Raw genomic sequence first — 25,832 nt, forward strand, 5'->3', positions numbered from 1 at the left:
ATTTGCCATGACACTTGTTGGGAAGGCTCACAGCAGCTAAGAAAAACAGTATTTGTGTTTTTCTGTTTGTGCCTGTGTTTGTGTGAGGGCTGATAGTGCCCGCCTGAGTGTGCGTGTTCACGCTTGTGCATGTGTGTGTTTGCGTGCACACGCTCATCCTTAACCCCCCCTTTCTCCTACTTGAGGCCCACGTTACTTTGATTGACAGGTGAGACTTGGCTTCACCCACTGCTCTGCCCGCCCTGCGCGCTTCCGAACTGGCAACTCCTTGCGACGTGCCGATTGGCCAGAGTCCACGTAGCTCAACGGGGTCAACGTACTCGGGGAAGTTTTCAGGACGCTCATTGGTCAATATAGTAAGCCACAGCATTATCCCCACGTGGAGAGGCGGCTCTGATAGGCTGGAAGCAGTTTTGTAGGCGGGGTCAGAGTTTCGGTTAGCTGGGGAGCGTGAAACCGCGTGAGAAAGTTGCCATTGAGGTAAAGCAGAGCTGGACAGAGGACCGTGTTCCCGCCGCCGTGGGAGTTGTTGTTATCAAAACTAACGACATATTTCCTCTTTTTTCTACTCTTGAAAGCTATTTTGAACGTGGCTCTGCATCCAAGCTCAACGGGGAAGTAAATATTTCTGTTTTTGTTGACCGTCCAACCGCCGGCCAGCGACCGCGGCGAGTCAAGTGGGAACTCTTCACTGCAATTAACTTGTGTGGATTTGTTTCTGATGCTCCGGCGGCTGTTTGCGGCCGTCTGTTGATGTTTGTTTCTTCGGTCGGTTCTCTGTTACTCGGAATACATCACCAAACAAACGCTGGAGTGACTGAGGTGGCTCCAGCCCTTCTCACCTGGTTCTTTTGCCCTCCTCCGCCTCCTTCTTCCTCCCCCCTTCGGCTGCCTCCGGCTAATGAGCCGTTTCCCGTGTTTTTCCGGCTGATTTACGGTCGCACTACCGGTGGAGCGGGAGGAGAGACAACGACCGAGAAGACAGCAGCGGAGGGAAGCAGGGATTCACGTTAAACGGTCGGTGAACCCAAACGGAGCGGCGGGGGTCGGTCGTTTTTTTTGTTTGAAATGAACGACAGTTGGTCCTAATAACGCCGGCGGATGGATTCATTTCCGTGATCTGGAGCTTCCCCCATCATCCTCACTGTGCCCCCGTTTGATCCTCACTTTTAAGAAGGAAACGTTTGCATCCTACCGGAGAAAGCAATGTTTCCCCAGGGGCGACACCCGGTAAGACTAGTAGTCCTTCACCTGGCTGGAACCGGGTATTCACAGCCCGGGAGATAACATTACCTCTTTGTCTGACCCCACCTCCTGCTGTCTTAGTTCTACCAGCCTCCAGTCTACCTAGATGTTAACATCAAGCTGTTTCTTCCTGTTAATTGGGCTCCACATCTGCTCAGGGCAGCAAAGTGGGGCTGATAATATTGTTTGTTCAATAACAGCTAATAATTAAAAGTTGTTGACATTACATGTGAGCCTGGAGAGGATCAGATGCATATTGTAGGCCACATAATGAGGCACTATGATGTTGACAAAACTGTGTGTTTGTGTGTGTGTGTGTCAGACGCCCCACCAGGCTCCAGGCCAGCCCTTCAAGTTCACCATCCCAGAGTCGCTGGACCGCATCAAGGAGGAGTTCCAGTTTCTTCAGGCGCAGTACCACAGGTGGATAACACAAGCACACAATTCACATGGCAGTCTTTGCTTGTCTTTATGGGCCAAATTTCCTCCCCCCCCCTATTGTCATATCCCCTCTAAACCTCAGTCATCCCGCTTACCATAATGAACAAAACCCCAATTCTGGCCTCAGACTAACCCATAAACCTGGATTAGGTTCATGTACGCACACAAAAGTGCACACATATGCAGCAGGCATCGATGTTGGCGCTTACACTGCGGTAGGTCTAAGTCCTGGTGATGAGTGAGAGCCAGAGGGTGGCGTGTGGGCTCAGGGTTTCATAAATCACTCCTTATTTTCTCCTGTGTAACTGTGTGTTAGGAAAAGACTGCCTAAGTGTGTGCACGGTTGTGTTTTTCTTTGCTCCACGCGTATGTGCTTTTACTTATTTGTGTTGTTGGGCCGCAACAGGTGAAAGCTACTGACCTACAGACAGGATGTGTTGTTTCTGCCTCACATCCTGATTTACACATACGAAAAGCAGAGTTAAAGCTAACATCATACATCCAACAGACACTGCTGATCATTTGTCAGGAGGAATCATCGTCTTTTACATTTTGCTTTCATTCCTTTCGAAAACCTGCTCCAGTTTACTTGTTGGGTTTCTCTTTGTGCTACTAGGTACTTGAGCAAATGGGCAGCGAGGTTTAACACAAAGGCGAGACAGTCAGCAACTATTCAGAGTCAACTCTTAGATGAATTTCAGTTGCTTAATTTGAAAAATTTGTAGTGTCTCTTAAAGTAAATGGTGTAATGTTTTGTTTTTCAGTCTCAAACTGGAGTGCGAGAAGTTGGCCAGTGAAAAAACTGAGATGCAGCGGCACTATGTCATGGTGAGGTCCTTGCACTCTTAATTTTGCCCACAATGTCACACATCACTTTTGCATTCAGGTTTCTGAAGTGTCCTTGAGGAACATATTGTGTCCTGATAGCTGCATGGGTTTTGAAACTGGCTGTGAACTGTCATCTTCCCAAAGACTGACAAGTGTATAAACAAAATGTTATCCTAGAAGGGAACAGGCAGTATGACTACAACTGCACAGCTACATGAAAGTAAAATCAGATTGTTGGACTTTCCTTACTGAGACATGCTAATGGAGATGATGAGAGTGTCAGATTAGACCCTGTGACAACTTTACAACTTGTCAGTGGCAGAAATTTAGTGCTAATTAGACTCAGCTGCTATATTTCAGCAGACTCGACATTTCGTTTTCTTTCAGAAGTAATAAGTTGTGTTTGTCACACAAGAAACCAGATTTGCACAACGGGAAAGTTACATTACAAACTTGTTCAACTTTAACCTTAAAGTTTGAAGACATTTTATGTGACGCAGCGTGAGGTGTTGATCTGAAGCTTTTAGTCTGACTCAGAAGCAAACAAGAAGAAAGAATTGGAATGCTGTTTCAGCGTTGTATGTGAACATGATTATTATCTACTCTGCGGTGACATTCTTGTCCAAGTAAAAAGCATTTTATAAGGGGTTTAATTGCTCTGTGAGAATGACATTGTGTGACACTCCATTCAAAAACGATCTCCCTGCCTGCCTTTTCCAATAAAACACTCTCATCCGAAAGGTTTCACATATTCTCCTTAGTTCTTCAGGCTTTGTATTTAAAAGGTTCAGGATTCCTTTCACTTGTCTAACTGTCTAACTTTCTGTCCTCCTCAGTACTATGAGATGTCGTATGGCCTCAACATTGAAATGCACAAACAGGTATGGCTGCTTATCTGTCTGCCTCTTGTCTCCTCTCTGCATCTTCTTGTTTGTCCCTCTTCCTCTCTCTCTCTTTCTCTGCCCTCGTCTCTCCCACGGCAGGATTTTGATGTATTTGGTGTGTGTGCCTGTTGACGTGTCCTTGTGTATGTGCACAAATGCAATTGTGTGTGTGCGTGCACAAATGCATTTTTGTGTGTATGTGTTTTACTGTATGCCTGTGGGTGTGTGTGGATGTGTGTTTATTTGTGATCGATGGGGCTCTGTCTCCATTTCCCCAGTTAGGGCCGGCCGGCTGAGCCCAGAGGCAGGATGAATGGCTCTGTAGATTGATTGGTGCTGTCTAGGGGAGCGGCCTGCTTTATTACATTAGAGGGGCAGGGCTGGGGAGGGCAGAGGAATCGATCACAGTGAGGCAGACGGAGGAGATACAGTGGAGCTCCCCCCTTTAGAAGCTGGGAGGTTAAAACACTCCAACACTTTAGTAAGGCTGCAGCTGCAAGCATGAAATATAGAATAACAAGCACCTGTTTTAATGCACAAACTAATGCAGAAAGCTAAGAATATTTTTGTGTACCCATAAGAAATGTATGTAAACACATGCGGACAGCGACAGTTCAATCCAGTTCATGCATAAAAATGTACACACAAATACAGACATTAGATACGTACACGGATAGAGTGAAAGCATACAATATCACTTTGTTAATCGTGGTCACATGGATGAGGAGGGAAAACTCTTACCCTCTCTCATACACACAAACACACATTTCCCCATAGGACTGGTGCAAGGCTCACAGCGTTTACCAGTAATTACCACAGCTATCGACCAGTCAGACCAGAGGAAATTGGAGGTGGATTGGCTTGGCTGCTTCACTGAAGAGTGGGGAGGCTTCTCTACCTCTCTCACACTCCTTCCCCATAGTGTTTTTCTGTGTTCTTTCTGCTTTTGTGTTAGTTTCCTCTTTTCATACCCCAAGTTCTCTCCTTTTCTTTCTGCCTTCCTCACTCTCCAATAACAGTTATGGGATCTCTACTTTCTTCTGCTGCACCCACACCCCCACTTTCCTTTTTTTTCTCTTGGCTCCTCTTTCACTTTACGTCCGTGTGAAGCTACTGTTCTTTCATTGTGAGGGAGATGCATCTCTTCCTATTGTCCACACACACATAAACACACACTAAAGCTCCAGGGGAGGTCATTAGCTTGGGGCTGCAGTTGTCAGAGCAACAAGCTTCAGTGGGTGGGGGATACGGGGGGGATACAGACTAACAACCCACCTCCTGCTGGGGAGTTACAGGGGTGTGTGTGTGTGTAGTGTGGCAATAATGCTCCAATTATATGTGTAATGGGAAGCCTGTTCTCTGTGAGCACGTTGTGTGTGTACGCTTGCATCTTCTCTCTGCATCCTCAACTTTTCTGTGCTGACTGTTACGAGTTATGTGGTTGGTGCACCATAGCAATTCTCCAATATTGCTGTTCACGAGCTGAGTTGAAAAGTTAGAAAAATTCAGTCACATGAGTTATATTTAAAACAAAGCAAAAAAAACATTTTATTTTGTTTTCTTGTGCCACAATTTATAATGATGCCTCATATAGGCATCACAAATTTTCTGCCTTCTTCTTTTAGTTTAGATTTGCTAGACTGGCCTAATTGTACCTGGTCAGACTATTCTCAGACAGCCTAATCAGTGAGTCTTTATACAAAGCTAATTATAGGCTTACAACTCAGGATTCTGAGAATGTGTATGCAGGTATAGTCTGCTTGAAATAGCCCCTTTTTTTAAAGCTTTCTAGGGATGGAATAAGTCGGCCAATCTGACACTGAGTTAAAGTAGATGTAGGAAACTCGTGAACTTGCCAGGATGAATGTTTCTTCATCTCATTTCGGGCTAATTCACTGTAGAAAAGCTATAGTAATTGGTACATCGGGTGCACATACATCTAGACAGCAGTAACATTTGTTCTGAGAAGAATGGCAAAATGTATACTAAAACTGGTCCACAGACTGGTAGCCAAAAACAATTAGATACAACCACACTAATCAACTGTGTGTCACTTACAGCCTGTTGTATAGCCCAACAGCGAAATTAAGTGGTCTACAATGAACTGTGCAAAACAGATTTGCAATTATCCATTTTGTTTTTGTTATCCATGGATAGGTCTTCACATTATGCACTTGGTATTCTCCTCAGTTTCCCCGGGCATGTAAATGAACATTTTAAACTTTTTGAATGAAGTTGGATATTTGAAAACATTGGAAATGTAAGCAGTACAAAAATTTACAATTAAACCTATAGTACATAGAGTGAAGCACGTCATTTACAGTGACACATGCCAGTATGAATGGAAGTACTGTTCTTAAAGCTTTTCGGTACTTTTGATCCCATGTTCTCTTCGATTCTGGATCAAATCAATTATTTTTAAATTCATTAAGCGTTTTTAGTGGCGATTTAGGATGAAGCTGCACTCTTTGCTTAGCATACTGACTTAACCACCTTATTTACAATGTCCTGGACATTGTCATTTGTAATTTGAGTCTTACTATGAATGATCTTTTTTTACTCTTGATTATGCTCCAAGTTCTGTTATAGGTCAAGCAGTTACTTATTTAGTTCAAGAGTTGCTATGAATACACTAGTACTCGATTTAGCACTTCCAAGTACCTAACTGGCTGAACTGTGGCAGGGTTGGTTGTTTGGCATGCTGGTAGGTCAATGATGGAGCAATCCAATGAGGGCAAGTATGCTGCAGCTTAAGATAAGTGGATGTCTCCACTTCAGCTTTTCAGGAATTGTCAGACCCATTAAAACCATTAAGTAATTCATCATGCCAGCGACATGATTTAGGGATGGGTATGTCTGTCAGCGCCTGGACTTTGGTCCAGCCTAAAATGTCTCAACAACTACTGGACAATCTGAGGTAAAATTTTGGTTGTGGTCGTCCGATGTTCCATATTGACGTATGACTGTCCACTGACTTCATCATTCCCGTCACCCTCAGATGTATTGTGTTTAGTGCTAGTTGGTAATTGTTAACATGCTAAACTAAGGAAATTATGTAGATAGCAAACTAGAGCAATGTTTTCCTAAACAGTCTCTTTGACTTAGTTTTTCTGTATGATAATACTGTGAGTTTGGGAAACTTACTACATAATCAGTTATTTGTCCACCAAATGAAATACATTTTTGGTCAGTTACACTCCCACAGATGTGGGTTCCCACTAGCTTGATGACTTTATAACTATGTTTTGGCCCTGTTGACTGAGTTTTGGCAAGTTTCCACAAGCCCACATGAAATTTTAACACATGATAATGAAATTCGCCCAACTTTTCTTAGGCATCACACAGCAGTACATAACCTTTTGAAGCTTTCACATCTAGCATGTGTGTCTGTGTATCTATTTATGTGGGATGTGTGTGTCCGATGAGCCATTACTACATTTCATGGCTTCTCCAATTCCCTCCTCACCCTGGACGTCTTCGTATCAATTTGATTGGATGATATGTAATATGAGTCCCTTTATCTGATTTGATGCCACTGTGGGGGTATCTGGTTTCAGCCAATTGTAGCCACCTCCGGGGGTTTAGGGGGCAGGCGGATGTGTTGGCATGGATACTGGGGGAGAGCAAATGAAGTTAGTAGCTGATGAGATTATGTTGAAGTGCTGATGGGAAGAGGGACGAGAACATAGAGGACAGAGAGAGAGCGAAAGAAATAAAACAGGCAAGAGAGAAACCTGAGCTCACAGTGATAATTAGAGAGGGAAAATCTCATTGTGTGTGCGTGTTAGTAATGCTGAAAGTGGCACATACTGGATTTGTGTCAAAAGAAGTGGATGTGTGTCGTTATGGTCTGGTAGGGGTTTCTGTGTGTGGATTTGTTGGCAGCAGTTTCCAGTGTGTGAATGGGTGTGTGTGTGTGTGTGTGTGTGTGTGTGCACACTTGTATTACTTTATTGGTGCTACTGAACAGCTGTCTTTTCTAAATGAATGCAATTATGTTATCAACAATTAAGTCTCTTTCTATCTGTGTGTGTCTCTTCCTTCATCAGACTGAGATTGCCAAAAGACTAAACACCATCTGTGCACAAGTCATTCCCTTCCTCTCACAGGAGGTAAGTATATGTGACTTTGAGCTGCAGACTGCATTTGTATGTCATTTATACACTCTAGTTGTCTCTGCCAGCTTTGTTGATAAATCAGCTTTTTATTGAGCAACATTATGTGCGTCTGTGTGTTTTTACAGCATCAGCAGCAGGTGGTTCAAGCTGTGGAGCGAGCCAAACAGGTGACCATGGCAGAACTTAATGCTGTCATCGGGGTACGTGGACTGCCAGGTCTTCCACCTACAGTGTGTATACCTCTACTTCCTCTTTACTTACTGTCTCTGCTTGTCTATGTATTACATAAGAAATATTTATCCATTTTCACAAAAAATACAAATGGAAAACTCTTCAAAAATGTATGTGGTAGTAGTGAAATTTTAACTTTTCAGAAAAGAAGAAAAGGGTGCTTGTTCTTTGTGTGCAGCTTTGATAGTCAGTATGGCTACTGTTGCTAGATTTGAAAGAGCCTCCACAGGGCAGTTTCATGAGTTTGGCAAAATACTTGTAAAATTATAAATCTGCAGAGCATTCGGTGGTGTATATAGAGAGTCCAGTGTTTTACTTTCTGCATCCATGAAGACATGAGGGTCTGCGGGCGTACAGTTGGTCATCTTCCTGAGTCTGTAGGAGTCCGCACGGACCTATCTGCAGATGTCTGCTTTTAACCCAAAATTTGTGTTGATGCTACAAGGGCAGTAGTGCATGTGCTCGGCAGTAGTGTGCAGACGCAGATTTACTGCACATGTGGAACAGAGTCCTCCAAGTGAGCTACAAAATAGTATAATAAAAACTACACATCAGTGGTGTTAGCTGCTGTCTTCACAAGAGGACAAATGCATGTTAGCACAGGCTTGTCTGTTCTTTGAAGAAAAAAAATCATATTTTTTATGCTGTAATGAATACACTGCAGAAACAAAGACATAAGTCAAACACAAAACCAAAGTAGGTCAAACTAATTCTCTGAGCAAATGTTTTTTTGCCCGCCTATACCTGAAACTTTCAGGCTCACTACTAATGCTTAACAGCGGTACATTTGTTTTAAATTGTACGCTTGCACCAATAGCTTTATATTTTTATGTTATTTTGCACGGTAAAACAAAGCAATAGACACACAATAACAAATGCATACTATTCAGGTGATGGTAAATACAATCCCTAAAGGTTTCATAGAACAAATCCTACCTCAATTTTGTTATAAGCAACTACAATTGTCATGAATCCACAAAAATATGCAAACAAGCTACGATAAGAATACAAAATCATGCAAACAAAGTGAAGAAAAGCTAAAGTAGCATATCAGTGTGTATAGGCTTTAGCTTCTATGTGAGTGCGTAAGTTGAAATACGTATGCTCGTACACTCAAGTCTGTGCACACGTGTACTAAGGCACACGTGTTTTTTCAAGAAACGGGTTGCAGTTGTTTTTCTTTCTTGATCACCTAACTACACTCAACGTCACAAGCCCTCACTGTAGTCTGATTGTACTATCGTGTATAGGACATTAGAGAGATTTGTTTGGAAATTAAAGAAGCTAAACCAAGTACAAAAATAATTTCTCTTTTTATCAATAGTGGGTCTGAAAATAGAAATGGATGGATTGAGTGATTGATAGATCTGATCTTTTTCACATTGAGTAAGTAGAGAATAAAGGATATGATTCAGTGATGATGAGAGATGTTCAGTGAAAAGATGTCAGCCTACGATGACCGATGGGGCATGACCAGCTATTCCAACTTGAGCAGAAAATGGTTTGGCGCAGTGAGAGAGAAAAGGAGGTCTTGCTTGCAGTTTGGCAGTAATGTTCAATAAAAACAAAAACAACAGAGAGAGTCAAGCTGTAGGTGGTGATAACTTTCTGTGCAGGGTTGAAGAATAGTTAATACTCAGTCTTATAGAAGCCATAGGGCCTTTACTGGCAGGCGGACAGGCTACGGGTTGGAGTTTAAGGGAAATGTGGGAAATAGAGGGAGGGGGAGTCTGTGTAACTTTAGTTTAGCAAAGAGTGGGCAGTGGGCTTAAAGGGTAGTTTGGTGAGATGTGGGGTGGGCTTGTTAGTTGACGTGGACTGATGGGAGTCTCTGTTAGTGTCTGATGGAGTGAGAGGTAGATTTGGCAGTTGCTGTTTGAGTCTTAATTGCAGGATTTTAGTGTTTGTAAAAGGGGGGGTCACGGCGTTGCCCTTACACTCCCCTCTTCCCATCTCCTCTCGTCTCCCACGCCAGCCTGTCATTCACCCCGTTTGTGAGTTAAATGAGTGTAATGAAGCATGTTGCCCCTACTTCTACACACACAGACACACACACATCCCACAAATACATGCATACACACCAGCTCACACTAACATCCCATGACAAACCAGGCTCCCCTTGCCTCCACCAATGCTTCCCCTCCATTTACTCCCATCAGGGGTCCTGTTTGTGTACCCATGTGTGTGTGTGTTTTTACATCTGTTTGTGTGTGCGTCTGTGTGTAGTAGAGCATGCATTTCTGTTATCCCCAGAAAACAACAGGCAGGGGTGCGATGGTTGAGTGAGAGTGTGTGTGCCTGACTTGTTTATCTAGACTCTGTGTATGCATGTTAGTGTGATCAAGTGTGACATGCGGGTGTGTTTATGTTTGATTGTTTGGCAGGCGAGCCAACTCTGGAAATTGAGTGTGTGCTTGTGTGTGTGCGTGCAGGCAGGCAGGCAGGCAGGCAGGCACGAAGACTAAAAGACTATTTCGTTGTTTTGCTTTCATTCATCAGGGGAGGATGCAGAGAGCGAAGAATGGATAGAGAGGAAAAAAGAAGGCAGGGGCTCGGGAAAAGGGGGGTGGGTTAGTCAATTAGGTGAGATAAAAGTCGGTTTGACCTTCAGCACTCCTTCCACCCCTGCCGAGTCGCCTCCTGTGCCCCCCTTCCCCTGTTCTCTCCCTCCTTCCTCCTCCCCTCCCCGCGGCGAATCAGTGAGCTTGGATTCCCGCGGCTACTGTCTGAGGAGGCAATAATGATGTTTTGGAACACAAAGGCATTTCACGCTCAGACGAGCGCCTGATTTGGTGTGAAAGAGAGAGCGGGGCTGCCAGCCAAGCTCGCTCTCCTTCTCTCTCTCTCCCTCTGACCCTCTTCTCTCCCTCTCTCCTCCCCTCGCCCCTCAGCCGCCTCACTCCCTCACAAGACCTGACAGTGCAAGCAGCAGCTGGGGCTCTTGCCTTCCCCCCATCACCACCACCCCGCTTCTCCGTCATTCCTCCTTTTCCTCCCCTCTTCTTCCCTCTCTTCGCTCTACATCCTCAGGCTTTGGGCTGTGATCCCAGCTGTCAGTATTGTTCAGTGTTTGACCCCAGAGGGAGGAGGGTGTGTGTGAGGCAGTGTGTAGGGGGAGAAGATGTGTTCACCACCTTGTAGAGTGCAGCAGCTTGTTGAGGTGGTGTAAACCCCAGACACTGAAGAAACTGTCCCATCTGTTGAAGACTTCAGTAGGGCCAGAAGTCTCTACTGATTAGGTTACAGAGTACTATTGATTTTTGCTTATTGGTGTCCCTGTTTTGTTCATGGACACTTTTGAGTTTTTGGGGTCAGGTGTTGTGACATTTATGGCAGATGTATTATAGCAAATTTTGCTACATCCAGTCTTTTAGTGTTTGCCGTTACTGTAATATTTTACACTGTATCACGTGTGTTGAATCAGACCAGCATCAAGCTCCAAGAAACTCACCAACATGTGTTTTCCAAGTTTAAAGTGCTCATCAGTAGGATCATTGCCGATCATCTTGTGCACACTGAGGAAGATAAGCAGCAGTCCATTTTAGTGGCAAATCCCTGAATGGTCCCCGTTTCTCCTTTCAACTAACCTGTTCGTTCTCTTTCTGCTTTGCCTCTCTGTCTTACAGCAGCAACATCTATCTCATAACCATGGTGGTGCCCCTGTGCCCCTCACTCCTCACCCTGCTGGCCTCCACCCCTCTCAGCTAGGTGGTTCAGCTGGTCTCCTGGCTCTGTCTGGAGCACTTGGTGCCGTTCCTCCCCATCTGATGGGAAAGGATGGCGGTGACAAAAAGCCTCACTTGTCTGGACCAGACTCACACCCAGCAGGACCTGAACACCTGAGAGGTGAGGAGAGACACCCTTCAATAGAGACACCACTTGAAATATACAGTGGAATAGTTAGGTATTAGTCAAGTTGGCTTGAAGTTTTTGAATCATCAAATGGTCACGTTATTCAGCTCAGACTGTATATTCTTTGTGATATTTTGTGCCTTTCCTAATGGTGATCCAATAAATTTGGGCTGTTTGAGTCTGTTTGCTTTCTGAAGATTGGATTTTTTTAGTTATAAAACCTTTCTTGAGCACATTTCTCACTCCTTTCTTATTTTTCTTTTCTCTGCTCTGCTGAACACCCAACCCTGTGACCTCAACCACATTTATACATTTCTAATGGCAACAGAGCGAGAGCCCGGCACAGTAAGTACTTCCTCCTCTTGTGGCAATGTTTACTATTCTGTTGAATAATTCAGTTTATTTTTTTGTTTGTCTTTAAGATATATCTTGGTGTTGGGGAATTTGACTGTGTTCTTTGATGCAGTATGCATAGGATTAGCCTGTGTTAGCTGAACTGATAGTCTGTTAGTCAGCAAACTCCAGTCAAACTCAGGAAAAAAAAATTGAATAGTCTGTTCTAAGTAAACTGCACACACTGTACATACAGCAGATTACAATATTTATGTTACTGTTGGGATTTGTAGCTATGGAGAAGGTCTTTTTAATCATCTTGCATGCATTTTATTGTAAAAAAAAAAAAAGAATAGTTGCAGGAATTTATTCTAAGTAACATCAAAACTAAGACATGGAACTTGAAGCCTGCAATCCAGGTAGACTTAACCTGTTGCTGAGGTCCATTCTTTCTCATTTTAAAGGTTTCGCCTTTGTTATTCAATTCTTTGCTGTTGCAGTGACCCAATTTCCCCTCAGGAATCAATAAAGTTCATCTCACCATGTCATTATGCATAAAGGCACCTTGTAGTTTTTGCCACTGCTTTGCACCCAAATAGCTTTCAGCTTTGAGTTGTATATTTTTGACTGTCAGTTTCAAAGTGTATGTGTGTGCACACTCACACACATGCGTTTGTGTGTGTATTTGGTGATCTCTTTGGTAGAGCTTTGGCCTGCCTGTTTAGTTCTGCCCTAGATCTGCTCTGAACTGTTAGGTTTCTTTTCTCCTCCAAATGAGCTTTTTAGCATGGTCACATGCGTGCGCGCACTCACAAACATACACAGACTCACATGCACACGCACACTTCTCTAGCCTAGCCTGCATTGTTGTGCCCATTTAACACCTCAGTGAGCAGATTACCCGCTTCCCTCCCCCCGTCCCACCGCCCCTGATCCCGCGCTTAAAGACTCTCATTGTGTTTAATATCACCACCACTGAGAGGGGAGGGCTTGGGAAAGGGTAGGGGTGAGGGAGCAGCAGTCATATGACACTGAGCCTGTGTGTGTGTGTGTGTGTGTGTGTGTGTGTGTGTGTGTGTGTGTGTGTGTGTGTGTGTGTGTGTGTGTGTGTGTGTGTGTGTGTGTGTGTGTGTGTGTGACCATGCTAAAAGCGAATGGGGGGGGGGTTGCTTATGTTTTGCGGGTCAGTGCTTCTGTGCTCAGCTCACTAAAACCTTTCAATAAAGGGGTGGAGGAGATGGGAGGAAGAGGGGGGTGTGAAGGAAGGGGCCTTTGCCAGAATACAAATTTTTCACCCCCCTCACACCTCTCCTTCCCTCCCTCGTCTCTTGTCACCCTTTCTTCTTCTCCACACTCTCACACCCTCCCTCCATCTTCTCTGTCCTCTAATCTCATCCCCTCCCTCTCTCCTTTTTTCTCACCCCTCTGCTCCTCCTCCCCGTCCTCCTCTTTTAGCTATTCCTCCTTCATTTACCCTTTCCCCCCTGAAAGCCCAGGCGCTCGCTCCCTAGCTAGATATGTGCATGTGCATGTGTTTGTGTATGTTGGATGCACATTTCATTGACAGGCTGAGACTATAATGGACTCAACATGAAGCTTTAATCCATTAACAATAGGATCCGTTGGTCAGGAGGCCAGAGGGGGGAGGCAGCTCTGTCTGTGTGTGTGTGGGTGTGTGTGTGTAGTCTTGGGACACTGGGGGACACAAGAGTGTTATGCAAGTAATACACACTCACATACACACTCACAATCCGTTACACGCTCGATCATACACATGGGCTTTCACAGTCAATTACACATTGTGCACACACACAAACACAAGCACACACACACACACACACACACACACACACACACACACACACACACATATACAGCCAGTGCGGCTTGTCAGAGCCAGGAGAGGGAGCACGGATAGATTTTGAGAGCCACTTAATGTAATCATCAACTTCAGAGGCATGTGTTTGTGTGTGGCTGTGACTCGCTTTGGTCAAGTGAGAAAAGAGGTTGCTGTTTAAGTGTTAGTGCTGCTTAATTCATGCTTCTGTGAACTATTAACCTATTTGCAAGTAAGAGTCTGTTTTTCTAACCTGCTCTACATCATTGCTGAATAGCTTTTGTAATTAGTGGTAGATGGATCAGATGGTTTAGTGAGCTCATGCAGAATGCTCACAAAACAAAGCACAACCTGAACTGTAAATGGCAATATTGTCTCACCTTTTCAAATCCTTTTTTTTCCCCCTCTTTGTCCTCTAAACTGTCCTTTATCTTTTTTCTTTTCTATGCTTTTGTTTTTAATCTCTTTCCTCCTATCCAACTGTGTTCTGCCCTTCTATTCCTCCCCTTCGCTTCCATCTGCAGAGTAACTCATTGCTGCCAGAAAGTCTTAGGAACTCAGATAAGCGACGCAATGGACCTGACTTCCCAAATGACACCAAGAAACGCAAGGTGGATGACAAGGACTCTAGCCACTATGTAAGAAATGGCTCGTCTTTCTGTGTTCCATTTTTTTCCAATGTGAGCAAGTTGGATTTATAATGTGTCAGTGTCATATGCCCATGCAGTTTTAGTGTTTGTTTAACTTTCTCAGCCTGTCAAAGGGCATCTGTGACAAGCTTCTGTTAAAGAAAATTACCAGGTGAAAATGCAGTTGTTAATGGTGTGCTGACTGGCTATCGTATCGATTGGCTTCTTTAGGACAGCGATGGGGAGAAAAGTGATGATAATTTAGTGGTGGATGTCTCGAATGAGGTCAGTATGTTTTGATATTTTTTTGTTGTTATTTTATAACTGTTGTGATGAATGTGATTCTTTATTATGGGATTGAGGCTTAAATTAGAATTGCATACATCACCGTAGTGTCTGGGGAATGGGCCATTTTAAAATTATCTGCATTACATTCATAATTCCTTGCGGTTTTCTTATATCCAGGAAAATGCCAGTAATTTTTCTGTTATGTAGTTAACCAAATTGTTGTTTATCCACCAGGACCCAGCCTCCCCTCGTGGCACACCTCTTCCCTCCCCTAGAGAAAACGGCTTAGATAAAGCACGTCTCCTCAAGAAAGATCCCTGTAGTCCAGCCTCTACTGCATCATCAGCCAGCTCCTCCTCGCTTAAGTCCAAAGAGATGGCAATGGTAGGCATGGAAATGAAACCACTATTTCATTTGTTGTAGCATTTTCATTAGTCAGAAAGATTCGGTAAGTGGATCATTTATGTGAAATTGTAGTAGTTGCATGTATTTATAAAGTGTTTCTCTGTGTGGCAGCGAGATAAAGCAGGGACACCGGGGCTAAAGTCAAGCACACCTACACCTAGAGGTGACTCCACTCCTGGTCCGAGTTCCACACCAGGAATCCGACCAAGTCTCTCAAAACCTCCGTCCATGGAGATACCACATCCACCAAGTAAGCTAGTATAAACATTTAGAAATGAATGGCATGAAAGGATGTATTATTTTAAAATGCTAAAATTGAAGTTACATTTTCTGACTTGCCACCAAGATTCACCATTAAGGGTCAAGACCTTTAGATGAATGACAGATAAATGTAGGATTTTCTTCTGTCTTCGGTGAAACTGTTACTTAATCACCAATGTTTTAATAAACACCTTTACCTTAGAATAATGCAAAGGTTCCCAGAGTGCGCTTGATGTGAAAGACAAATCTGGTTGTAGGAGTTTAGTTTGCTTATGCTTAACTTACCTTTGCATTGTAGCCAAAGAAAAAATTCTAATCAAGTTATGTCAACTCAATGTTGTTGTGATCAAGCCGTCAAAGTCTGCATTCTTAGATATTTAAGGACTTTTAAACCAGACTTCTCTCTTTGTTGTCTTCAGCTTCTAACACACCATTCACTCTTCTTCTCAGCTGCAGGTTTGCGAACTCCCCTGGCTGTACCAGGCCCATATCCAGGTGCGTTTGGTATGTTGCCCCATGCAGCAGGAATGAATGGGGAGCTAGCTGGAGCAGCTGGGGCAGCAGCCTATGCTGCTGGACTGCACAACATGTCACCTCAGATGAGTGCTGCTGCTGCAGCCGCTGTGGCTGCATACGGCCGTTCACCCATGGTGAGTGGAAAAGGGTGTCTTATTTGTTGTTGAAGGGACATTTCACATTAGTGTATGCTCATCTGTTGCATGCCTAAAGTGAAGATAACCTCCTCAAAATCAACATAAGCAGGTGTTTTATTTTTTTGACTATGATTTGCGGAAATGCTAAATAAAAAAAAATGTAATTATTAGTAAAGTTTATGGTAGAGGTTACTTTGGCAGAAATTCCAGTCTGTTCCATAGATACTTCAAATTTTCAAATCTTCTTTGTAAGATCTCCCCAGCTTTGTGAAGTTGCATAGTGAATGTGAGTGAACAGTACAGAGTGAATTTTCAAGTCATGCCTTCTACTTTTTCTGCCTTCTTATGATTTTTTTTTTTTCAACTGTGGCTTCCTCTTTGCCGTTTTCCCTGAAGCACCCAGGCAACAGTTGTTGTATGCGCACTGCTCACAACTCAGCCATGAAACCCTGGAACCTGCTCCAGGCAGATTTTCATCTCTACTATATTCTTTCCATTTTTTTATTATTGACCTTATGCCACTGTGAGGAAATATTCAGTGTGTTGCAGAGTTTGTGTTTTCGTCCCCTGATTCGTACTTTTCAGTAACTCAACAGCAGATTGAACAGTCTTTTGTTTTCATAATGCAGCTTTTACCATTTGTTGCAGCAATTGCACTTTCCAGAAGCTAAAATCCCTTGTCACACCTTAACACAGGTGATGTCCATCCAACTCCTGAATGAAATGTATAATTGTGAATTCTTAACAAGTCACTTAATCTGTGTTTTATTTATTTAGTGCTACTTTCACAGTTTTACTTGACATTGAATCTTATATCCGTGTTGAAAAAATCAATTACATTGACTGTAATTCAGTGTGTTAAAAATACTTAAAGATGTGAACTTTTCATAACCACTGTATATTTGATATTGCAAAGTTTATAAAGTGTCAATAATTGCACAGCTGTATTTCTCTCGTCTGTGTGATAGTATTTATACAGTGGGTATGTTAGTGTGCATTACGTTATATCACCTCATCACTCTTGGCTGTATTTGCACAGTGTTCATTACACTGTTTAAATAGGTTTAGTAGACTCACAGCTGTGTCTGGGCAACACTTGATAGCAACTCAGGTTGTGTACTTACCGGCTGTGTGTGTGTTGGACTGGGGTGGGGGGCAGCACAAGTACTGACAGCTCTGCCTCTGTGTGTTTGCTATCTCTTATACTTGTCATTCAGATTCAGAGGGTGTGTGTTCTTGAGAGTGTCTGTTTGCTTTGTGTTCATGAGTGTTTGTGTTCTGTCCACAGGTTAGTATTGACCTGAGTGCATTTTGCCAATTCCCATGGGTGTGTGTTTGCACTGTGCTCATAAAATATATGTGCTCTCCTCAAGGTTGGTTTTGATCCTCATCCTCACATGCGAGTTCCTGGAATGCCTCCTAGTCTGACAGGAATCCCTGGTGGCAAACCGTAAGTGTATTTGTGGCTACACGTATGTGGGGGGGAAAAAATTTCCTCATCTTTTTTTTTTTTTTTAACTTTCCACCTCTTTCTTCATCATCCCACTTTTTTTGTATTCTTTGGCCTCCTCCTTTTCTTCCGTATTTAATCTCCTCTCCTTCCTGTTTGTGTCATCAGTGCCTACTCCTTTCATGTTGCGGCTGATGGACAGATGCAGCCAGTTCCTTTCCCCCCAGATGCTTTGGTGGGCCCAGGAATCCCTCGCCATGCCCGTCAGATCAACACACTGAACCATGGAGAGGTTGTGTGTGCTGTTACCATCAGTAACCCCACCAGACACGTTTACACAGGAGGAAAGGGTTGTGTCAAGGTCTGGGATATTAGTCACCCAGGAAACAAGAGCCCCGTGTCCCAGCTCGACTGTCTGGTGAGTGAGATCCAGGGTTTGTTGTGTTGGTTTTACAGTACAAAGCTTAAGTATTATTATATAGTAAAGTATTAGCCTGAGTAAGGGCGGTCTACATTTATTTGTTTTTTTTTTTTTTAAATCAAAACAGAATTTCTGCATAATTTCTGCACATGATTTTAGGGAACAGCAAGGTACTTGTGTGTTCTTCATCACAGAGCAAAATAAGCTAAATGGTATCAATAGAAAATATAGTGTAGCATTAAGTTCATGAAAAAATATTTTAATTTTTTTTTTTTTACCACTTCAGAACCGAGACAATTACATCCGCTCCTGTCGTCTCCTCCCTGATGGTCGGACCCTTATTGTGGGAGGTGAAGCAAGCACATTGTCGATTTGGGATTTGGCCACACCTACACCTAGGATTAAAGCAGAGTTAACATCATCAGCACCAGCCTGCTATGCTCTGGCCATCAGCCCGGATTCCAAGGTCTGCTTCTCTTGCTGCAGTGATGGAAACATCGCAGTTTGGGATTTACACAACCAGACGCTCGTTAGGTAAGAGTTAACTATATGCTTTTCTGCAACAGGCAGAAGTAGCGAGAGAATTTAGCTCATTTTCAGTGTTTCTTTGCAGAAGATTGGTAAATATTTGCCTTGTGAATTTCAAGGGCATCACTGTCTGGGTTCTCTAACCTCCTGTGGGCAGCAGTGTCAGCCTTCTTTGATTTGCAGTTTCAGCTCTAAATGTTACATGTAACATGTATGACTACAAATTGTAGCATCAAGACACAGAATATTTAGTATTAGTACTACAAGAGTTTCTGCAGATCAGAAATGCTGTACGATCTTCACAGGTAGCCTGTGATACATACCAACCTGGACAGCCTAATGGCTTGTCTGTCAATGTTTATACATCTTTCTTTATTTAACTGAGGATGCATGTGTACATCCTGCAGGCAGTTCCAGGGCCACACAGATGGAGCCAGCTGTATTGACATCTCCAACGACGGCACCAAGCTGTGGACTGGAGGCCTGGATAACACTGTCCGCTCCTGGGATCTGCGGGAGGGACGGCAGCTGCAGCAGCATGACTTTACATCACAGGTACAAGCTCACATGTCAACAGTATTTCATCAACTAACCTTGAAAAACTGTACAGTAATTAATCATTTATTTCAAAGCTTTGTTACAAGTTGTAAGCCCAGTAAAACCGATTCAAGTTTTAGCCATGCTCAAATTCTCAGTGAATATACAAGTAAAGTTTTGTTTCTTGTCTGTCCAGATCTTCTCTCTTGGATACTGTCCAACAGGAGAATGGCTTGCTGTTGGGATGGAGAGCAGCAATGTTGAGGTCCTTCATGTCACCAAGCCTGACAAATACCAGCTTCATCTACACGAGAGCTGTGTACTCTCTCTGCAGTTTGCCTACTGTGGTATGCAATTCACCATCTGAATTTTGCCCTATCTAGTGCTTACTTCATTAATTTTCCACTCCATCTTTTAGTCTACCTTAGAGCCAGTCAATTTTTGCAATTAGTGAATAAAGTGTGCTGTCTTTTTTGTGTGTGAAAATTTAGCTGTGATTAGATGAGTCCAGTTAGAAGTAGACACAAAACAAGGAAATAAAGAAACGGGAATGACAAAACCCAGAGAATGTGGCTTGAGAACAACAGTGGATGTTGTGGTTAGGTCAAGATGTCCCTACACACGTGGACAAAATTGTTGGTACCCCTCAGTTAAAGAAGGAAAAACCCACAATTCTCACTGAAATCACTTGAAACTCACAAAAGTAACAATAAATAAAAATTTATTGAAAATTAAATAATCAAAATCAGCCATCACTTTTGAATTGTTGATTAACATAATTATTTAAAAAAACAAACTAATGAAATAGGGCTGGACAAAAATGATGGTACCCATAACTTAATATTTTGTTGCACAACCTTTTGAGGCAATCACTGCAATTAAACGATTTCTGTATTTGTCAATGAGCGTTCTGCAGCTGTCAACAGGTATTTTGGCCCACTCCTCATGAGCAAACAGCTCCAGTTGTCTCAGGTTTGATGGGTGTCGTCTCCAAATGGTATGTTTCAGCTCCTTCCACATATGTTCAATGGGATTCAGATCTGGGCTCATAGAAGGCCACTTTAGAATAGTCCAACGCTTTTCTCTCAGCCATTCTTGGGTGTTTTTGGCTGTGTGTTTTGGATCGTTGTCCTGTTGGAAGACCCATGACCTGCGACTGAGACCAAGCTTTCTGACACTAGGCAGCACATTTCTCTCCAGAATGCCTTGATAGTCTTCAGATTTCATCGTACCTTGCACACTTTCAAGACACCCTGTGCCAGATGCAGCAAAACAGCCCCAAAACATTACTGAGCCTCCTCCATGTTTCACCGTAGGGACAGTGTTCTTTTCTTCGTATGCTTGATTTTTGAGTCTATGAACATAGAGTTGATGTGCCTTACCAAAAAGCTCCAGTTTGGTCTCATCTGTCCAAAGGACATTCTCCCAGAAGCTTTGTGGCTTGTCAACATGCATTTTTGCAAATTCCAGTCTGGCTTTTTTATGAGTTTTTTTCAGCAGTGGTGTCCTCCTTGGTCGTCTCCCATGAAGTCCACTTTGGCTCAAACAACGACGAATGGTGCGATCTGACACTGATGTACCTTGGCCTTGGAGTTCACCTTTAATTTCTTTGGAGGTTGCTCTGGGCTCTTTGGATACAATTCCAACAATCCGTCTCTTCAATTTGTCATCAATTTTCCTCTTGCGGCCACGTCCAGGGAGGTTGGCTACTGTCCCGTGGGTCTTGAACTTCTGAATAATATGAGCCACTGTTGTCACAGGAACTTCAAGCTGTTTAGAGATGGTCTTATAGCCTTTACCTTTAAGATGTTTGTCTATAATTTTTTTTCGGATGTCCTGGGACAATTCTCTCCTTCGCTTTCTGTTGTCCATGTTCAGTGTGGTACACACCTTTTCACCAAACAGCAGGGTGACTACTTGTCTCCCTTTAAATAGGCAGACTGACTGATTATGAGTTTGGAAACACCTGTGATGTCAATTAAATGACACACCTGAGTTAATCATGTCACTCTGGTCAAATAGTTTTCAATCTTTTATAGAGGTACCATCATTTTTGTCCAGGCCTGTTTCATTAGTTTGTTTTTTTAAATAATTATGTTAATCAACAATTCAAAAGTAATGGCTGTTTTTGATCATTTAATTTTCAATAAATTTTTATTTATTGTTACTTTTGTGAGTTTCAAGTGATTTCAGTGAGAATTGTGGGTTTTTCCTTCTTTAACTGAGGGGTACCAACAATTTTGTCCACGTGTGTACCTTAGTGTTTTTTTTTGTTTTTTTTTTTTTAAATTATTGCTAACCAATTCTTGGTGGTGATGCTATTGTCTACATTTTAGTTTTTCCCTGCGACTGCTTATTGTGTATGTGTTTGTGTGTGCTTCTCAACTCAGGTAAATGGTTTGTGAGCACAGGAAAGGACAACTTACTGAATGCATGGAGAACACCCTATGGAGCCAGCATATTCCAGGTTAGTGCAATAGATCACTACATTTATTGTTAAATATATGAACTTGTGGTGCTGCTTCAGCTTTAATTGGCCAAACTGCTTTGCAAGAAAAGACTAGATACTATAAAATTGTCCCACCAGTGTTGTTTTCAAGAAGATCACTTTCTACTTTGCAGTTTTAATGACACATGGAGGTTGCATAGTTCAACATGCCTGTTCTTGGAATATACACATGCTGTCTGTGTAACAAACATGATGTGATAGCTACTGTTTCTTATTAACCATTCTTCAACACTATTTGGAATGAGCACATCAGGCTTAATTAAGTTTTGCAAGAGCATGATTGTAAATCATTGAAAGACATATTTAGATTTTCATAGAAATTCTTCCTTGTTGGTGACTGAGTTTTTCTCTTTTTCTATATCAATTTCTTTCTCTTCAGTCTAAAGAATCATCGTCGGTGCTAAGCTGTGACATATCTGTGGATGACAAGTACATTGTTACTGGTTCAGGGGACAAGAAGGCCACTGTTTATGAGGTCATCTACTGAAAATATGGAAAGAATGCAAGGACATTTCTTTGCTCCCACACATCTAATATGCTTCTATAATTTTTCACGTGGACCCAGAAATCGCAAACAGGCGTGACCTTAATGAAGCATTGTTTTTTTCTGTTATTTCTGCTGAAGATACACAGAGAGGGGACAAACATTTTACAGGTGCACGTCTGTTGTGTCTGTGTACATGACGCCTCATCGGCTGGAAATTTGGTGGAGCAGTTGGATATTAATGGAAGTAGAGGAATTGTTTGGATGTTGGTCCCTACTGCTTTCTGCTGTGGAGCTACCTGGAATCCGTTACAGGGACCAGAAAATGACCAAAGGGGACTCTGGATTGTTTGGACTGGAACCGTCTCTTCTGATGACACTGTACTGATCATCAGATAATGATGCTAGAATCAGTGGGCAGAGATGCTAGAAAGAACTTTCAGACCCAAAGGGTGAATATGTAAACAGATGGCTGATGGAAAGGGCAAAGGGTGGACAGAAATGGGCCGAATTTTCAAGAGATGGAAAAGAAGCAATAGATGAGCAGGCAAGTGAACATTTTAGACAGTGAATGCAGAATGTCTGTTCTGCTTCAGACAATGCTCACAGCCCCTTGATCCCTCAGCTACGACTCTTTGACCTTAGAACCTCAGCTTGCCGTTCTGATACGCCTACACTGTCTGAAAAGTACCTTTTCTTTCTTTCTTTCTTAACAGTAAGTTCTATCCTCACTAACTGCACTGTAGTGCTAGCTGTCCACCGACATGCTGTACTTAATTACTTAAAATACACAAATGGTTATCGTAGCTGACTTGTCTAACATTATATTGCTGTTAACTTCTATGATGAGCTCTTTTGAGCCTCATCTGACACAGTAGATTTTTCTAATTCGTACCAATATCGGATGGAAAATGATTTAAAATATTCTGTTTTGTGGGGGAAAAAGAGCTTACAAAGTCAGATAAGCTCCAAAAACAGGACAGTGTGTTAAAAATACTGCTAAAAAAGCTTTAATTCTGGTTGCCCTGAAAAACGTTCTCCTTTCATACATCTGATCCAGGTTAAGACACCAATTAGGGGAAACCTGAAGTAAAGAGACTGAATTAATTCTCAAATTCTGTTAATCATCCTTTCCTTATACGGCTGTTTAAACAGATTATTTTCCTACTTGTGTCTTTTCACGTAACTGAACTGCACACACACTGAAGTCTTCAAGATATTGGAGAGGAGAGGGACACAATGTAAGCTTTCATACTGTGATTTCTTTTGTTGATTTCTTAGCCCTTATGCCATATACTTGAGCAGCAGTGTGTGTCATCCACTGATCAGCTTATTGGTTTGGAGTGAGTCGTCCCCTTTATTCTTACAATTAGTGTATTGACCTGAAAACACTTCACAGAATCAGCACATCTTTGCTGTTGCAAGCTTATCTCAACTCTGCCTTTGCCAGTCTTTCAAACACATGATGTCTTATTATATGGACAGCTAATTACGCTTCCTGAACCACAACCAATCAAGATTATCTTAACACATGATTTACTTTTCTTGAATGTATAGAAAAATCCTGAGTGAACAAGAGAAAAAAACTCGACACATTGCAGACTTACTAAACAAATGACATCCTCTTTTTGCCATATAGTGTCACTTGTTTCAACTTGTATTCTTGAAGTGGGACATTAGCAAAGACGCCTTGAAAAGTAAAATGCTGTCATGATGCTTTTTTTTTTTTCACTTTTCGAAGAGTATTGTAAGAGTATAAGCAAGATTAAATTATTTTTCAAGATAGTCTTATGGAGGAGTAAAGAGAAGGTGCAGTCATACTTTGGCACCAGGACAGACTCATTCAGTTTCAGCCATTTTTAAAACTTGTTAATTTCATGACCTTGTGCTTAGTTCTTTTTTTTTTTTTAAATATATTTTTGTCTGTAAAAATGTATATATGTTTTTCTTTTCTTACAAGACATGCTTTAGGAATAACAAACTGTTTTTGTACGTCTTTTACATGGAAAAGAAACATTTAATCGGGAGAAATACTAAACGGTCTTAATGCTAGTGAAGCTAAAATGATTGAAATGTCTAGACAATAAATGTGTTTTTTTTGTAACTTGAGTCTTTGCTTTTCTGATTTAGTGCAAGAACACGAGGACCTCATGGTGAACTTTATCATATATTAAAGATGGAATCTCAGAGAAGAAGTTTAGATTCCAGATTTGTAAATAAAACTTGGATTGAAAAAATTAAGGAATATTGCCTAATCTTTCCTCTTTCCCCCCTTGCACAAAGATATACATGACTGAAACTCTGAATACTTCAGCTGCTAGCTAGAATAATATAACCTTCATTTGGTTTCAAGTGGATAAACTTCAATGTGCTTTTGCATTGATTCTCTAAATCTGTGGGCTACTTCTAAAAAATATTCCTCATTTGATGTTTTTGATGATGGGCATGGAGAGCGCTCTCTAGCTCTTTAGAGGTGGTTAAAAGCTGGTGACTGTGAAGGCCACAGCATACGATTCACATCATTTTCACGTTCATCCAGCCATTCAGTGACCTCTCGTGCCCTAAGGAGGGAGGAGGCGTCATCCCAGAGGAGACCACTCCCATCAGGACAGGAACGTTTCATCACAGGATAAAGACGATCACTCAGAACAGCCTATTGATTTGCAGTGACCTTTCCCTGGGGAGACGATCCATGGCAGCAAAATGCCCCCCTACAGTCTAACAGAGCCACTGGATCTGCTCACTACATGGGTCAAGGGTTCAGTTTTTATTTGTCACCTCTGTATTCGCCACAGTCTAAAGAAAACACCTTACATCGAGTTTTTTTCCTGCTTAAAACTTTGACACATTACAGGATTAATTACAGAAGCAAATTAAGTCACCTGGAGTTTATTTTCAACACTGCAGAGATTTAGGCATAAGGTAAGAATATCAGTGTTCTTATCAAACATTGACTCTCATCCCAGCTTTCTTTGAAACTTCTCACGAAATATGTTCAATTTGTTTTTGTTTTTTCCCACAGATCAAAGCCACAGCAGTCTTTTTCCTTTTCTTCACCATCATTATGAGAGTGATTTTGGTGTGACTGGATAAGTAGTGCTGGTACAATTTCAGTCAGAGTAAGATGTCACAAGATTTTTTAAGTTAAAAAAGTGACAACATGAAAGCAAAATATGGTGTAGTTTTGAGGGGTTTTCATTTTTGTGTCTTCATATCATGTCATATCATGTACAACACCTCACTTTTCGTAGCTAAAAGTTGCATCTCAGCTTTTCACTGTTGGTATCTTATCACCTTTAACATGCTTGCTGGCAATTATTCTAAAGTAGTCAAGTAATGCAATATGGTAATGAATTATTGCACATTAAATTGACATACTGTACATGAAAATTAAATATTACACATCATTATGAAAACTGATGCTGCGAAAACTTGAGAAAAGCGATGGTGCAAATGACATTGATTTTATTGTTCAGATTTAAGTGTGAATTAATAATGATTAACATGTTGTGTGTTGGTGTGATGACGGCAGCACAGTTCCATCTGCACATCACAATCTTTGGTCTACTGCAGCTCATTATTAGCAAAGGCTCCAACAGTGTTACTCCACATCAGTTCACCTACGTGTGCACACGAACTTGAAACAACCCAACAAACATATACATGACAGTCACTAATTTTTTTAAACATAGAAACCTAACTATAGCAGCTGGATTTTTGAGTTATTTCTGTGGGAATACACACGACAACTGCTGAGCCAGTTCTAAACATAATTTTGGATGCGATTGCTGATTGAACTGTGTCTGTTCCGATATTGGTCTGCCCAGTTCGCAGAAAAAAGAGAGAAATGTGTAAAGATTCCAAAAATTTTAAGGCGGCCACTTGCTCTTATAAAGAT

At 42.1% G+C, this 25,832-nt stretch overlaps 1 protein-coding gene across 2 annotated transcripts; it reads left to right on the forward strand.

The window, feature by feature from the left end:
• The first annotated feature begins 458 nt into the window (after positions 1-458).
• On the forward strand, positions 459-24,038 carry LOC110953040 (transducin-like enhancer protein 1). Of its 2 annotated transcripts, none has more exons than XM_022196856.2 (20): positions 459-1,230; positions 1,568-1,668; positions 2,451-2,514; positions 3,351-3,395; positions 7,448-7,510; positions 7,642-7,746; positions 11,374-11,593; positions 11,928-11,944; positions 14,294-14,407; positions 14,630-14,683; positions 14,921-15,070; positions 15,203-15,341; positions 15,803-16,002; positions 17,379-17,455; positions 17,624-17,873; positions 18,163-18,410; positions 18,812-18,959; positions 19,138-19,288; positions 21,332-21,408; positions 21,830-24,038. In XM_022196856.2, the coding sequence occupies exons 1-20, from the start codon at positions 1,207-1,209 to the stop codon at positions 21,935-21,937; spliced, it is 2,355 nt and encodes a 784-aa protein (XP_022052548.1). In that variant the 5' UTR covers positions 459-1,206; the 3' UTR covers positions 21,938-24,038. The 2 variants fall into 2 exon arrangements, with proteins under 2 accessions (XP_022052548.1, XP_022052549.1); XM_022196857.2 differs by having other exon boundaries at positions 7,642-7,716.
• Positions 24,039-25,832: the final 1,794 nt, after the last annotated feature.

This window comes from Acanthochromis polyacanthus, chromosome 7 (genome assembly GCF_021347895.1).
Source record: "Acanthochromis polyacanthus isolate Apoly-LR-REF ecotype Palm Island chromosome 7, KAUST_Apoly_ChrSc, whole genome shotgun sequence".
NCBI lineage: Eukaryota > Metazoa > Chordata > Actinopteri > Pomacentridae > Acanthochromis > Acanthochromis polyacanthus.